The 15,582-nt window shown below is 35.3% G+C and overlaps 3 protein-coding genes across 5 annotated transcripts; 2 read left to right on the top strand and 1 right to left on the bottom strand.

Moving 5' to 3' along the window:
* Positions 1-64: 64 nt before the first annotated feature.
* On the top strand, positions 65-5,645 carry LOC135849456 (probable pseudouridine-5'-phosphatase). The gene is made up of 5 exons (XM_065369907.1): positions 65-537; positions 922-1,046; positions 1,169-1,384; positions 5,045-5,277; positions 5,409-5,645. Exons 2-5 carry the CDS (start codon positions 938-940, stop codon positions 5,577-5,579), a joined length of 729 nt encoding a protein of 242 aa, XP_065225979.1. The 5' UTR covers positions 65-537; positions 922-937; the 3' UTR covers positions 5,580-5,645.
* Positions 5,646-5,777: 132 nt separating this feature from the next.
* LOC135849455 (uncharacterized) lies at positions 5,778-12,709 on the top strand. 2 transcript variants are annotated; one of them, XM_065369906.1, is made up of 5 exons: positions 5,778-6,089; positions 6,199-6,614; positions 6,713-7,159; positions 11,445-11,606; positions 11,762-12,709. In XM_065369906.1, exons 4-5 carry the CDS (start codon positions 11,481-11,483, stop codon positions 12,395-12,397), a joined length of 762 nt encoding a protein of 253 aa, XP_065225978.1. In that variant the 5' UTR covers positions 5,778-6,089; positions 6,199-6,614; positions 6,713-7,159; positions 11,445-11,480; the 3' UTR covers positions 12,398-12,709. The 2 variants fall into 2 exon arrangements, with proteins under 2 accessions (XP_065225978.1, XP_065225977.1); XM_065369905.1 differs by lacking the exons at positions 5,778-6,089; positions 6,199-6,614; positions 6,713-7,159 and having other exon boundaries at positions 7,952-11,606.
* A 115-nt stretch (positions 12,710-12,824) lies between these two features.
* LOC135849454 (uncharacterized) lies at positions 12,825-14,586 on the bottom strand. 2 transcript variants are annotated; one of them, XM_065369904.1, is made up of 6 exons: positions 14,440-14,586; positions 14,191-14,361; positions 13,879-13,999; positions 13,664-13,772; positions 13,266-13,505; positions 12,825-13,171 (listed from the first exon to the last, which is right to left on the bottom strand). In XM_065369904.1, exons 1-6 carry the CDS (start codon positions 14,498-14,500, stop codon positions 13,043-13,045), a joined length of 831 nt encoding a protein of 276 aa, XP_065225976.1. In that variant the 5' UTR covers positions 14,501-14,586; the 3' UTR covers positions 12,825-13,042. The 2 variants fall into 2 exon arrangements, with proteins under 2 accessions (XP_065225976.1, XP_065225975.1); XM_065369903.1 differs by having other exon boundaries at positions 13,879-14,020.
* Positions 14,587-15,582: the final 996 nt, after the last annotated feature.

The following is a 15,582-nucleotide window of genomic DNA, read 5'->3' on the forward strand; positions in this document are numbered from 1 at the left end:
AAGTGGCGATCGTTTTGATTCTGTATCAGATTCGGGTTTTCGCTACGTTACGTGAATCTGAAGCGTTATCAGTTTAATTAGTGTAATACTTGTTGGTGTCTCTCGTCCTCGTGACTAAACCACGTGATGAGATATTTTCGACGAACCGAGCCAACGCGACGGAAGAAAATCAGCGACGTTTTGCGTTGCAATAAAGAGCTTCTCTTCCATTGTCAAGCCTGAGGGAACCGGTCAGGGACCTTGAAAATGGCTAAAGTCGTTCCTTCTCCGCGCTTATGACCTCGTGACCTTTCGACCGAGCACGCGATAAATTTTATACGAACGAATCGTGTGATTTCGTTGCGATTCACTAGAAGTTCGGGCGTTTCAAAGATAGGTTTACCAAACGCAGTGAAAAATTCATCGTGTCGCGTTGTCGAGTGTTTCTTTTGAAATTTGAGTTCGGTTATTTTTTTGGTGTTTCGTGTTGATAAAAATATTGCATTGGAACGAATAGAAAATAGAATTCATTATTTAGTTGAAAAGAAAGATAAAATAGTAAGTTGTTGTGAACTTGTTGAACTATAGCTTGAATTTTCAAACATTTGTTAGGGTTTAGCTTATGTAGGTACGATAAAGAGGCGTTCGAGTACATAATTAAAATTGCATAGATGGTTTAGCGAATTGAGAATTTTTAGATATTTGTTAGGGTTCAGCTCATGTAGGTACGATAAAGAGACGTTGAAGTAATTAGAATTTATTTAGATAGTTTAGCGAATTGAGATTATGATGAATCTGTTATCTTGTTTCGTATTTTGCTAATTTTCAAGATGAGATAATATTTTTTGAAAAAAATTACTTGTTCGGAATTATTGTGTGTTCGAGTGCATCAAGTTGATGGTCGTTTGCATCGCTGCTCATTTTTAATATTTTTTATTCCAGATCATAAATCGCAGCAATGAGTTTAACATCGTCAAGTGTCACCACCAATGGAATCAATGGAACCAATGGGACCATTTTTAAACCCGTTACTCACGTAATTTTCGACATGGATGGATTACTTTTAGGTGAATGACCGCATCCTTGCTTCTCGTTTGATTTGAAATTACGTATAAGCGTAGGCAATGAAATCACTGAGGTGATGTTATTGATTTTTTTAATTATTGGTGTTTTTTTTGTTTTTTTTTAGATAGTGAAAAATGCTACCATGAACTTGACGAATCGATCGTTGCAAAGTATGGCAAAAAGTATCCGGATGGATTGAAAGAGATGATACGAGGATTCACAGATTTAGACTGTGCTCGGAAAATTATCGAAGTTTGCGGTTTGCCTATCACACCAGAGGAATACGATCAAGAGTTCAATAGTTTTCTATATTTGTTGCAAGACTGCAAATTAATGCCAGGTTATTATTATGAGTTTTTAACTATACCTAATTGTCCTTAAGTACTTGATGGATCACATTCTTTATTGTTTGTTTGTTTGGTTTTTTTGGAATTCCTATACTAGTTGATGAAATAATCGCCTGAGAGAAGCAATAAAATTTCGTAGCAAAAAAGTAAAAATAGACTCTAAATAAGCTACAGTATGGTTAAAAAATAGTCTTTGTTCAAGAGATAGGTACAATTGGTACTATAGGTATTGTCATGATTTTGAATTGATCAGATCGATGACGTGTTTTTTTTGCGTTGAAGGGGGGTTCGATTCCACCTACAGGGTGTTCCAATAATCTCGAAATTGTTTTTTTTCTTCGAATTTTTGAGTAAATAATTTCATTTATTTTCATTATTTTGTGTCAAATAAAAATACCTATCAAAAAAAAGTTCAGCAAAAAAATTGGTAATTTTTCCTCCCAGGATTTTTGAAACAAAAATAGGCAAAAAAGATGTATGAAACAGTCGCCCTTTCCTTCCTGCTCATATTAAGTGTAGATCTGTAAGGGATGATTCGCGAAGATGATTCGTTCAAAAAATGAAAGAAAATTGAAAAACATTAACCCCCCCCCCTCCTTCTCAAAAAAATCGGGAGTTCATGAAATTATTTTCAAAACTGAAATATTAAAAATTAATTTGATTTTTGGAAACTCAGAACAAAATGTATGAATTTGACAAAATCTTCATACATAATATTCTTTGCTATAAAAAACACCTAAGCACTTTTTGTTTTAAATACTTTGAATCTAAAAAAAGACCTAAAAAAAATAGAAAGTCATTTTCAAGACAGTTATCATATAATCGAAACATTTATTTATAAAAAATTTGAAAAAGTAGGTACCTATTGAAAAAAACGTACAAGAAACCAAAAATATTGAAGAGTGATATTCCAAAACTCGCTTTGTCCATTTTTATCAAAGTTGGGTTTTCAGTGGTACCTGGTAGATGAAGTATCAACTCACATTCCTACATCATCAACCTACCAAAATGAGGTGTTAAACTCACCTAAATAGCCAATTCACTAAAAATTAAAAAAAAAATAATGTTCCAAAACGAGCTTTGTCCATTTTTATTGAAATTTTTTTCAGCAGTATTTAGTGGATGAAATGTATACCTACACTCCTACATCATAAATTCACCCAAATAAAGTGCTAAACTCGCCTAAAAAGCCAATTTACCCCTTTAAAGGGAAACTGTTTTTCCTCTCTCCTGAAAAGTTGTGAAAATGGACAAAGCGAGTTTTGGAATATCACTCTTCATTGTTGTAAAAACTTAAAAAAAAAAAAAAAAATATGAAAAATTTGTGTAATTTTGTGAAACGACTTCAGATGTGTTTTTGTAGAATTTAATAGCTGTAGACTCATTCTTATGATGTAAAAAATTTAAAAAAAAATAAAGCTGAATAGAAAATTGAAAAAATAAGTAGGTAACTAAGTGATGATAAAAAACATCTGAAAATTTTATTTAATGAAATAAAACTGAAATTTGAAACAAATTGGGGAACAAAAAGTTGGAAAAAAGAGAGAAATTTTAAGTACAAAGTATAGCTATTTGAGCTACTGATAAAAAGTATCCTAATTAAAAAATGAGATATGACATTTTGAAAAAAACGAAAAAAGATTGTTGAAAAACTGAAAGTTGATTTTTAAAAATGAAGAAAAAGTGGCCCCGCACAGTTATCGACTCGAATACTAGTAAAATGTTGTAATAAATGTCCGCCATTTTTTGGGCTCCAGGGGTTCCCAAAATTGTGAATAAAAAAAGAATTTTAGGAACCACTGAGTATTATTTTCAAAAACTTTTTTAGCGTAAAATATCTGTTTGAACTCGATTAACGTTATGCGAGGTGATTTTTCTACTCTCCACCCTGGAGGGCAGAAATTGGGGGGGGGGGGGTGTTATGATTTTTGGAAAATTTTGGAACCACCATTTTGAACCAACCCCTTTCAGCCCCGCTAAAAAGCTGCTTACAGTTCATTATTATCTGAAAGACCTCCATCCTACCAAATTTTGAGCTCAATAAAATTTTGCGCTGGTACTCAAAAATCCAATTTCCCAATTTTTCGTAATTTCGATGTTTTGGGAACCCCTGGAAAATTAGAAACCTGCCATTTGCGCCAAACGTAACGTTTTGAAGTATATATTCAATAATCTAGATGAAAAAGTTGATTAAAGTTCCCTGTATATTCGTAATTTTGAACCCTTTTTTCAGAGCCCCCCACTTTGGGCACCCCTGTAAAAGGCGTTGAAGCACATTTTTTCAAATGAATTGAAGAATTTACATTTGAAACACACCAGCAAGTGCTCGATAATTTTTCGTATGAGTTTTCCTGTAACTTTCAAAATTGGGCAATTTTGGGTCAAATTCTAAGATTTTACTCTTCGAAAAAACGTTAAAATCACGTTTTCACGATTTCAACGAAGTAAAATCTCAGAATTTGACCCAAAAAAGCTCAATTTTGAAAGTTACAGGATAAATGAAATGAAAAATGATCGAACACTTGCTAGAGTGTTTCAAATGTAAATTCTTCAAATTATTTGAAAAAATATGTGTAAATTAATGCTTTTTTTAGGGGTGCCTAAAGTGGGGGCTCCAAAAAAAGGGTTCAAAAATCACAAATATACAGGGAGCTTAATTGAACTTTTTCACCTAGATAATTGAATATATACCTCAAAACGTTACGTTTGGCGCGAATCGCAGGTATTCATTTTTTCAGGGGTTCCCAAAGTATAGAAATTACGAAAAATTGGAAAATTGGATTTTTGAGTACCAGCGCAAAATTTTATTGAGCTCAAAATTTGGTAGCATGGAGGTCTTTCAGATACTAATGAACTGTAAAAAGCTTTTTATCGTGGTTCAAAGGGGTAGGTTCCAAAATTTTCCAAAAAGCAAAACCCTCCAATTTCTGCCCTTGAGGGTCGAAAATAGAAAAATCACCTCGCATAACGTTTATTGGGTTCAAACAAATATTTTTCGCTAGAAAAGTTTTTGAAAATAATACTCAGTGATTCCTAAAATTCTTTTTTTATTCACAACTTTGGGAACCCCTGGACCCCAAAAAATTGTCTTTTTGGGTTAACTAACCACAGATTCGTATTTGGGACAAACATTTTAAGAGTGGTGGAGTCGATAACTGTGCGGGGCCCTAAAAGTGGCCTTATTGGGACTCCTCCTTTGGCAAACAAATTTCTACGAATGTGTTTTCGGAGAATTTCCAAATTATTTATGTATTTTTCTGATGCTATTAAAAAACACTAGGATTAAGAGTGCAAAAAAAAATTGAAAAATCATTCAAAAAATGAAGCAAGATAGTTTTAGTACCTATAAGTACATATTTCGTAATAGTAAAAAATACAGCAAAATTGAAAAAAATAGGAACTAAAACATTTTTAAAAAAATATTTTGAAAAGGTACCTATTCAAGTGTCTATTTGAACAACTGATGAAAAGTATTCTAATTTATAAATCTTTGGAGGAATAAGTGCCTTTCAATCATAACAAATGTGGGTATATGCGATTAAAAATAAAACCCCTTGTATTTATTTTGGACACTGCTCGAATGATATAAAAAAAAAATAAATAAAACTCATTCAGTACCATAAGTACATATTAATTATTCAAATCAATTACAGGTGCTGAAAGACTAATAAGACATTTAGCCAAACACAACATTCCTATGGGTATTGCTACAAGCAGCAGCCACGAAAGCGTACAAAATAAAATAAAAAATCATCGTGAAGTTTTCGATCTTATCCCTCACATGGTGATGGGAAGCAGCGATCCAGAAGTAATCAAAGGCAAACCACATCCCGATGTATTTCTAGTATGCGCTAAAAGATTTCCTGGTAACCCGGAACCTGAAAAGGTACCTAACCGCCATGTCCACTTTAAACAATACCTACACCTACTAATTACTCATTATTTCCATTAAAAATTATCTCGAGGTAAAAATAGGTACTTCAAATAATGATCCCTCATTCGTGATTCATTTTCCAGTGCCTTGTTTTTGAAGACGCTCCTAGTGGTGTTACCGCTGCAAATAAAGCTGGCATGCAAGTTGTCTGGGTCCCATATGGAGATGTTAAATGTACCGAAGATAATGCCACATATGTGATTAAATCATTGCTGGACTTTGTTCCCGAAAAATTCGGTTTACCACCCTTTTGATACTTGATGTTTTTTTAACAAGAATTTTTTGTTATTTATTTTTTACAATAAAAAAATTGAAAATGATTACCTATCTATATCTAATACGTACGTTTATGCGGATTATTTTTTTTCAAGACTATAGATGTGGAGAGAAGAGGGACATGCTGTAAAAGAACTTTAAATTCTTGAAATATCGATAACATATTTCAACTGTCAGTTGTGAAATATTTATTATACGTGTATTTTACTCGATTTAGAAACTGTTGCAGGTTACCTGCTACAGTTATTCTCTGATTACATATGTGTTTACCTATAGACCTGATGATTTGATTTCTTACTCATATCGACGTAGGTAGGTATTTTTAACGATTTTTAAAACGATATAAAACGATGAAACATTCTGTTATGAATAATCAGTTTCTGTTCGCGAAAAGCCTCGTAGGTATAATTTCGTTATGACATCGTTACGAAGTTCATTCGTTATAATATTATTATTCAATTTCCTTATCAAAGAAACTATTTCACTAGGTTGTATTTCATTTTACTCTAAACCGATGGAAATTTATTCTACATTCCTCTGGCTATTTACACATAATTCATTTTCATTGTTTTTTTTATTTTTTACATTTTTTTACAGAGGAAATAAAATTGCCCAGAAACTCAGCATCTGCACCAATAGCTCTAGTAAGAGACCGTAAATCACCACAGTGGGCACTTGCTGTACCTCACTATTGTGACGGAGACGATGACCATGTTGGTTATTTTTATAACGATTCCGAAGACAACGATGTAGGCCTACCCAAACAAGAATTCAAACCAGCATGTCCTCGATTTTCGCCCAAAGAATTTAAATCGGAAAAGCATTGGAAGCTAAAGAGTGACTTGAGGTCAATAAACAATGTATTATTCTTTACTATGAATTATATTGGTCCTGACCGCGACTGTCCAGGAAAAATCGTCTCCGAACCGTCAATTATAAAAGTTGAGCAAAGCAGCGATGGAGAATTGAATTGCGGTCTGTCTGGGGCAGAGATGCTAGGAGTTGGATATCCGGTATGATGTCTATTTGTTCCTATGAAATACTTTATGCTTATTCGTTAAATTCATGCCAGTTTTGATTGGGTAATTATTTTAAAAATTTTACTTTTCAGATATCAAAATACGTAGCAGGGGTAGGTATCAACTATTTTATATAATTCGGTTTGAAATTCACGGAGATCTAACCCAAGTAGATGAGCCTTCAGATGAGTTTGAAAATTTTCGCAGTCGATTCTGGTGATGGATGCGACGACTGATTATTTACCTAAACCTTATTAACTCTCAATTTTATTGCGAATTCGATTCAGGATGCCCAATTTTTACCCGTTTACACCTTCTGTTACACGTATTCCTCGGATTCTTCGTATTCCACGTATTCCATATCCAGAAAGGAAATAAAAGCCAAATTCTGGTACACGATTCATCATATAGCATCACCAAGCTTACTACTCCGGAAAGAAATAAGAGAATTTTACGAGCTTGATCCGTCGAAAGTCAGCTTTACTTACTTCGAATCAACTCTAGACGGTGTAGACAATGTGAACTCGTATGATCGAGAAGTAAGTGGATACTTCTTTAAGGGAACCTCTTGAGGTGTCACACTCCGATTTGAACGGGACCGCTATTTTTGGAAAGTGCATAGTCTAAAACCCCCGAAACCAAATTTCCAGCTGCCCAAGTTCATTTTTCGATTTTTGAGGAATTTTGGAAAATTCAAAATTGACTGTTTTTGGCGATTTCTGCTTTTTTTAAAAAAAAGTACGTACTTGATCAGTAAAATGGTCAAAATAAGTCCCAAAACCGATATTAATAATCCAAATTTTACCATTTCCAGCCATTCTGGAGCCTCCAGCGCAATTTTTCAATATCTCCAGAATTTTGAATTTGCTCCAGAAGGCGTGAATATGCAGTTGGGCAGCTAAAAATCGAGTTGTATATTATACTCGACCTGTTTAACGAGTTTATCCACATTTGAGCCGATTTTGGAAGTGATACCTCAAGAGTGTTTTTTTGACCAGCTTTTTTTCAAAATTAAAAAATCAAAAAAATCAAAAGATGACCGTTTGTGAGGAAATTTTTGAGATTTGCACGAATCGCTGTATTTTGTCCGTAACTAATCCCCCAAATCAAAATTTTACCATTTCCAGCCATTCTGGAGCCTCCAGCGCGATTTTCAATTTCTCCAGAATTTTGAATTTGCTCCAGAACGCGTGAATATGAAGTTGGGCAGCTAAAAATTGAATTGTATATTATACTCGACCTGTGTAACGAGTTTATCTACATTTGAGTCGATTTTGAGAGTGACACCTCAAGAGTGGTTTTTTGAGGTGTCACTCTCGCTCCAAACCGGCTGGAAATGGTAGAGTTTTCGCTCCGGGGGTTAATTCTTGAAGAAATACAGCGATTCGCACAAATTTCAAAAATTTCCTCACAAACGGTCACCTTTTGATTTTTTGGATTTTTTTAATTTTGAAAAAAGCTGGTCAAAAAACGACTCTTGAGGTGTCACTCGGGTCATTGCATGTCAACTCAACCAAAAAAAGGCGATTTTGAAAGTCATGTCTTTCGATTTCGCTCAAATTTTTTTTTACAGTATACACCCATCCAGTAAGTAAGAACCCCGCAATTAGTTTGGTCCCAGCCCCATCAGGGGGCGGGTGGGGGGCTTCCATTATTTTCACATTGTCTCGAGGTACTCACCTTCGGCAGCCCATTTCTCCAAAACTACGATACTTTGATCAAAACTGATTTCACAGTTCGAAAGGGCATTGCATTTAGAACTTTTTAAGCACTTTTAAATTTTCAAAAGTTGAAAGTTGTACTTTCAAATTGAAAGTTGTACTTTCAAATTGAAAGTTGTACTTTCAAATTGAAAGTTCAAATTTCAAAATGGCGCTGTAAGTGGGAGCTACCATTTAAAATTTTGAAAAAATTTCCATAGATGTACCTTTTTATGCTTTTTCGAAATATTCAAGTTTCGAGATGGAATCTCTTGGTGGAGGGTGGACACCCCCACCCCGATTTTGGGCGAAACTTTCGAAAGAAAATCTGGGGCATGTGATATGTCAAATTCTATGTTTTTGACGACGCTGAACACGAAAATGACGTCAGATTTTTGATAGGACCCCATCCATGGCCCCCAGCTCCTCCCCAAAGGGGGTAAAAATTCAAAAAAGTGTTTTGTACGTGCGACACATGGAATTGTATGTTTTTGGTGACGCTGAACACGAATATGACGTCAGATTTTTGATTGGACCCTCCCACGGCCCACAGCACCTCCCTAAGGGGGGGTAATCCTCCCAAAAAAGGATTACATTCATGTGACACATGAAATAGTATGTTTTCGATATCGCTGAACATGAATATAGCCATAGTTTTTTAAATCGACCTCACCCATGTCCCCCAGAACCTCCCCTAATAGGTAAAAGTCCAAAAAAATTGTTGGAGTTCAAAATTCTGGAGAAATTGAAAAATCGCGCTGAAGAATTCAGAATGGCGGGAAATTGTGAAATTTGGATTTGGGGGGTTCGTTTTGGACAAAATACAGCGATTCGTGTGAATTTCAAAAATTTCCACACAAACGGGAAACTTTTGATTTTTTGGATTTTTTAATTTTGAAAAAGGCTGGTCAAAAAGCCACTTTTGAGGAGGCACTCTCAAAATCGGCTCAAATGTTGATAAACTCGTTAAACAGATCGAGTGTAACATATGTACCTACAACTCGATTTTTAGCTGCCCAACTTCATATTCACGCCTTCTGGAGCAAATTCAAAATTCTGGAGAAATTGAAAAATCGTGCTGGAGGCCCCAGAATGGCTGGAAATGGTAAAATTTTGATTTGGGTAATTAATATTAGTTTTGGGACTTATTTTGACCATTTTTACTGATCAAGTTAGTACTTTTTTTAAAAAAAGTAGAAATCGCCAAAAACAGTCAATTTTGAATTTTTAAAAATTCGCCTAACCCTGGTAAGTTGGAGCGAAAATGAAGATGAAATTAGGACTGGGTCTATACCATTAAATTTCAAGATTCTTGCAAAATCGGTCATACATATATTTTTCTAATTTTCTACAAAAAAAAGATTTTGTAAAATGTTTGTAAGTGTCATGTTGATATAGTCGGAAATGGAAAGATTACTTAAGGGAGAGAAGGAAATGTTTGATTTCGTACTCAGTGAGGTTTGGAATTATTCCTTACGTGGGGAATAATTGCCTGTTGCCAGCTAGCTCAGAAGGCTGTAACCTATCATTTCAACCATACACATTCAATGTTCATAGTCTTCAATAAAAACGCTGTTTTACTTAAACTATGTATTTACACTATTTACAAATCGTCATAAACATACATCGTGTGCAATTATGTTTTCACATAGCATTTGACTGAATGATATTTGGAGACGTAAATGACTTAACTCTACCTATAGAGAGAAAGCCTGCTACGAGTTATCTGATTTTTACGAGAATCATAACTTCGCCCATGCCACTCGCAGGTGGAATAGGACATGTGAAAAATATACCTATAAGGCTCCTAATAATATAATGAGGTATTCATCTAATTAAGGTCGTTGCACTAGACAATTTAGTCAGACGTACAACGACACAAAAAACTTATAATTAAATAGTATACACATATTACTACTTACAGAACACTATACGCTTTTTCCATCTCTATCGGTGGCCTTACCCAATAATAAAGGCGTCGATGGAACTTAACTAAACGAGACCGCACGTATCACTTTGCATAATCCGAATATGTCGCGAACATAACGAACTACCAAAAAAGACACTATTTCCGATCACGATAAGATCGATTAAATATAATAAAACGAATTAGATTACCTCGCTAGAAGAGGGTACAAACAACCATAGCTTGATTGACAATCTCCCCTTTGGGGAGACATTAACGATCTATTATATTAACAGGCGACAAGGAATCAACTAACGCGTATTGCCGAAACCAAGTATGATAATGATAAACGATCGATAAGATGCAACTTTTACATTGCTGCGAATTAGATACATCTTTAGAGATGCACGCGAAAAGCACGACATTGCACTATTCCTAAAGAAATACATACTACATGACTGTGAAGAAAATACAACTGAGGATTTCTATGAAGAAATCATTAATATAAGGAGTATGTGGCAGCGAGATCCATCCCCTAAAGGGTGGTGGTATGTGCGTAATTTGCTATGTACAAGTACAAAGCTCATAAATAATTATTTTAAACCCTATCTTCGATCATAAATGTCATCACGACGCGAGCCGCGAGATCATTAATTAATTGACCTGTCACAGGGGGTGGAATGCCGCCACATACGTTGCTAACTAAAGACATCATAAATCTGTCATTCTATCGTCCTTGTCGCGAACTCCTTGATATAGGGGGTTCGGACAACGACCTGACGTCATGTACGTAAAGTACAGAAGAATGCAAGATTTCTATTTTTCTAAATAATTTACACACGTTCCCAATATTTTCAATATAAGGGGTCAGTAAAATATGCACTACCTTCGGCAGTGGGGCCAATCTGCCCTATGTCAATGTCTCATGTCATAGTTTTCGAGTTATAAAAAATGTTTTCTAACAATTCTGGGGAAAAAACTGAGAATTTTAGATGATCTTTCTCCCCGAATATTTCGCATTAAATATGCCAAATTATTTAAAGATATTATATTATAATTTTTGAAACTGGGGAAATATTTTGGAACCCGCAATGGTGCCAGTTTTTTTGGTCATTATTGCTAGGTAGGTACCTAGGTACTTAATCATTTCAATAAATCGGGAAAATACCGAGATTACAATCTTGGAAAATGCTAATCTCGATGTTCTGTTTTGTTCAGAAACACTACGCGTATAATTTTGTCGGAACCGATGATATGCCAACCAAAGTTTGGGAAGTAACTTCTACATTGTCATTAAACTACACCCTAATTCTCAAAAACAAGGATTCTTTCATGGGCATGATAAGAGCTGACCACTATATTCGATTATACAGTAGACTGGTGAGTTTGTAGGTACGAGTGTAGGTCTGTAAAATACGTTGCTATTGTATTTCAAGATAATAACTAGCAAGGTATATATTACTTACCTCTACACGATACTTTGATTAATCTTTAACCATATTAAAATCTCATATTATGGATGGTGAATTTCTCAGACTGATCAACCTCTAACTTTGTACTCTGGTGTGCATCGAACGAAAGAACTACTCAACAACGACGATAAAACACATTTATTAAAAATAGTCTACAAATTATTTACTCCTCTTACGCCAGTAGACTTATCTTGGAGGGTGATTACCACAATCGACGAAAAACAAGCCATCGTCCTAGTGACCCAACATTCGTTCAAGAAATGTAGCAAATTCTATGTATGCGATAAAAATTCGATCACTATGGTGAAAGAATACGAAATGGGAGGCTGTACATACACCTGTTCGTTGAGTTGGTCGACGATTGAATTGTTGGGATTACCTCAAAAGACATCTAAGGATGAATTGGATCTTACCATTAACATCACCAAATCAACGCAGGTATCAGAATTCACGTTGGAAGATGGCAAGGAGTCATCAGAATCAGATGGAAAATTGACCACTCGTGTGACTACTTTGATCGATTTCATGAAAGCTGAAAATGTTCAAGATGCAATAAGGGATGCTATTGCTAAGGCTCATGTAGCGAAAAATGTGCAAAATGAAGGTGCACCAGTTGGTCAAGTTTCTAGTGACAGATTATTGGAGCAAGGAATGGGGCAGGGGAAATTGAAGGGTAAATATTTGTTACAGAATAGTTGAGTGGTTTCTGAAATTTTTTTGTCAACCAAATTCTTACTTTTTAAATAGGTTAATCGATATTGTTGAAATTTCATTATTATGCTCATTTTATTTTATTTTCATGACGTATATCCACAAAAAAAAAAGATTTTCAATCATTTGGTATCAATCATTTGGTCTCAAATGTTTTATGCAGCAGAAAAACCCACACCAGTGGTTTGTCTCCAGCCTCCTCAAGAGAAAGGGATGAAAAGATTATTGTTAACTCCCGATCACATACTGGGTACCTGCAGGGTATCTGCCTATCTATTAACTAATCACTCTAAATATTTCTTAAAAAAGGAAGTAAGTACTTATCCTATTTCCAATGACACAATTTACCTACATTGTATTTCTTCTACATAAATTATAATTGGTTAAAATGTTTTGCAAGCATAAATTCTGAAAAAAAGATCCAAAAAAATTTATTCCTTCAAAAATTTTACAAGATTTAGTTTTTAGTTACATTCAAAATCAATAAGAATTTTCAACACTAGATACCTGCACTTTCTCATTTGATGCAGGAGCCTTGGAGTTTTAAAAACTTGATTACCTATCTAATAGTATATTTATCTAGGTATTTATGTATCTACTTCTGTATAGGATTACTCAGAACAAGAATATTTCTTATACCAAGTGCAATTTCTGCTGAACACCAATAGACAGAAAAACTGTCCTGTTCCCTTGAGGATATAACGGAGCGATAGCGTCTAAAGGCTTGCCATTATCTCCTTTCAGTTCTTGAAAAGCTTTGAACTGAATTAAATTACATAAGTATTAGTAAGAAAGAAATTGTTATAGGTACCTTTGTTACATTTTCAAGGTTGGAAATATGTTCATAATACCTTACCTGAAATAAGGATAATCCTATAATCTGTGGCGATGCAATAATTTGTGTAATACCGTAATGTAGTTTACCAGTATTAACATCTTGATAAGATCCTCTATAAGTGAAATAATCATGGAATAGTGCGAAATGGTCGAACCAAATGTACGAAAAGGCTCCTCTTAGAGGAGAGGAAGAACCAGGTTCCTTGATTTTCTCCAAAGTTTTTTGAAATGGGGCGAATTTTGGTTCATAAAGCAAGCCCTGAAAATACATGTAGTTGAAATTGGTTCAGAAAATAGAAAGTGGTACCAGGTACTTCAATAATTATTGCGAACTTCCTATAGGTACCTAATGGGAATCATTGATACTGATACCTATTGATGACAATAGGTATGGCATATTTTTAATAGGTAACTTACCGTTATGACACAATAACTAAGTTGTACTACACCACCGGGATGTTTCAATGCTTCTTTCAATGTAGGATATTTTGCTTCTCGATATATAACAGTGGGTTCTAAAGGACCACTATAAACAATTTTAATATTAGAATAACATATGTTGTATCTCTATACTATATAAAAAAAGTGGACCGTTCATGTATCTTGGATATTCTGAATTGGTAAGTACTTACCCTATAAATTGTAGTAGATTTCCGCTGCGACCAAATGGGTTTTGATTTAAATAAATTCGTATTTTATCTAATTTGTACATTCTTTTACCCAAAATCCCTCCAGTAATAGTTGAATGGTCATCTGGCATCAAGTAAATTTCAACTATAAGTAGAAATCAAATCAATAAGTAATCATCTGACCTCAAATTTTTGATACGCGACCAGAGAAGATGAAAATTCTCAGTGACGGATCAAAAATACTAAAGCTCAATTTTTTCTGTCCCTCCGTATAGGTACTTGAGCACAAGCTGAGCTGTTGATAAAATAACTCACTGACTTTTCCTGTATTTGTCACATTTAATATTTCAATCAGCCCTTGAGATGTTTGTAAGGGTGTTGCAGTCTCGGCAAATTTGACTCTGGGAAGAATTACATTAATAGGAGAAGGTGAAGGAACGTCGATTGGTTGGTATAATTCTTTTTCCACAAACGCATCTGGACGACCTTAAAAAATATTCGTAAAACCAGCATGAAAATCTTACTAAACAGATACCTACTGGTAAGTTTTGACTTGTTACCTACTTTTTATGATGGTAGGGACGAGTAGCGCAATTAAGCTGAATAATGTAATTTTCCATTCCATTGCGTACCTATACGTTGAAAACGTGTTCACATGAATGTGAAAAATGTAGCTTTCCGTTCAAGTTTTATAGATAGGTGCATATTTGTAGAAATATTATCAAGTACATCCACAGGAAATTTTACTATCATAAAGTGTGTTGAAAAGTTTCCCAGTATCTGTTTTCGTTTTATGTATTTGACCTTAAAAACATGAACAAGCTGTCAAAATAAATACCAGTGGGTAATACATTTATAGATAGGTAGAGGTACGTCCAGGGGAAAATTATTGGATCCGGCTAGATTAAATTGGATCCAGAAAATGTCCGATTCTTCCAGTTCCAAAACATAGTACATATTCGAGGATTCTGCGTCAGCTTAGGTCACTGCCATCAAAATCCACGACCACTTTTGGGGTTCTGCATTGAGCGGATCTGTCGATCTGTCTGTCAGTCAGGTCTCTTAAGGTCGTTGATCCGTGTGTCTGGTAGCTCAAGGTCAATGGCCTGTTAATCTAGCCTCCCAAGGTCGTTTGTCGGTCTGACAGCTGACTGGCCTCTGAAGGTCATTGCCCGTTGGTAATTACTTTCCAAGGACGTCTGCCTGGCTTCTGAAGGTCATTGACTCGTCTATCAGGCCACTTAAGGTCACTGACCTAACTGTCTAGCCTCTCATGGCTGTCTCTCAGCATATCTGGCCAGAGGTGAGAGGTCTATTATGGTATTGTCCCATCTGTCTGGCTTCTCAAGGTCGTATGACTTCTGTCTGAGCTCTCAAGGTCATTGACTTGTCTGCCTGGATTTCCAAGCTCGTCCGTCTGTTTGTCTGTCAATATGGATTTCCAAGGTCGTCTATCTGTCTGGCTCCTTAAGGTCACTGACCTACCTGTCTAGCCAGCGTCTAGCCTCTCATGATCGGCTGTCTGTCGTCCCAAGATCGTCTGCCTGCCTGTCTGTCTGGCCTATTAGAGTCATTGACCTGCGTCAATATGGCTTCCCAAGATCGTCTGTCCACCTGTATGATCTATTTAGGTCGTGGAACCATCAATATGGCTTCTCAAGGTCGTCTGTCTGGCCCTTCAAGATCACTGACCTACCTGTCTAGCCT

The sequence above is a fragment of the Planococcus citri genome, chromosome 5 (assembly GCF_950023065.1).
Source record: "Planococcus citri chromosome 5, ihPlaCitr1.1, whole genome shotgun sequence".
In the NCBI taxonomy this organism is placed as follows: Eukaryota; Metazoa; Arthropoda; class Insecta; order Hemiptera; family Pseudococcidae; genus Planococcus; species Planococcus citri.

Coding starts and splice junctions, on each gene's coding strand:
- LOC135849456 (XM_065369907.1), top strand. CDS start 938: ATGAGTTTAACATCGTCAAGTGTCACCACCAATGGAATCAATGGAACC. Junction 1,047..1,168: donor CATGGATGGATTACTTTTAG/GTGAATGACCGC, acceptor GTTTTTTTTTAG/ATAGTGAAAAATGCTACCAT. Junction 5,278..5,408: donor GTAACCCGGAACCTGAAAAG/GTACCTAACCGC, acceptor TTCATTTTCCAG/TGCCTTGTTTTTGAAGACGC.
- LOC135849455 (XM_065369905.1), top strand. CDS start 11,415: ATGCTAATCTCGATGTTCTGTTTTGTTCAGAAACACTACGCGTATAAT. Junction 11,607..11,761: donor TTCGATTATACAGTAGACTG/GTGAGTTTGTAG, acceptor TGAATTTCTCAG/ACTGATCAACCTCTAACTTT.
- LOC135849454 (XM_065369903.1), bottom strand. CDS start 14,500: ATGGAATGGAAAATTACATTATTCAGCTTAATTGCGCTACTCGTCCCT. Junction 14,021..14,190: donor GACAAATACAGGAAAAGTCA/GTGAGTTATTTT, acceptor TTCTACTTATAG/TTGAAATTTACTTGATGCCA. Junction 13,506..13,663: donor TTAGTTATTGTGTCATAACG/GTAAGTTACCTA, acceptor ATGTATTTTCAG/GGCTTGCTTTATGAACCAAA.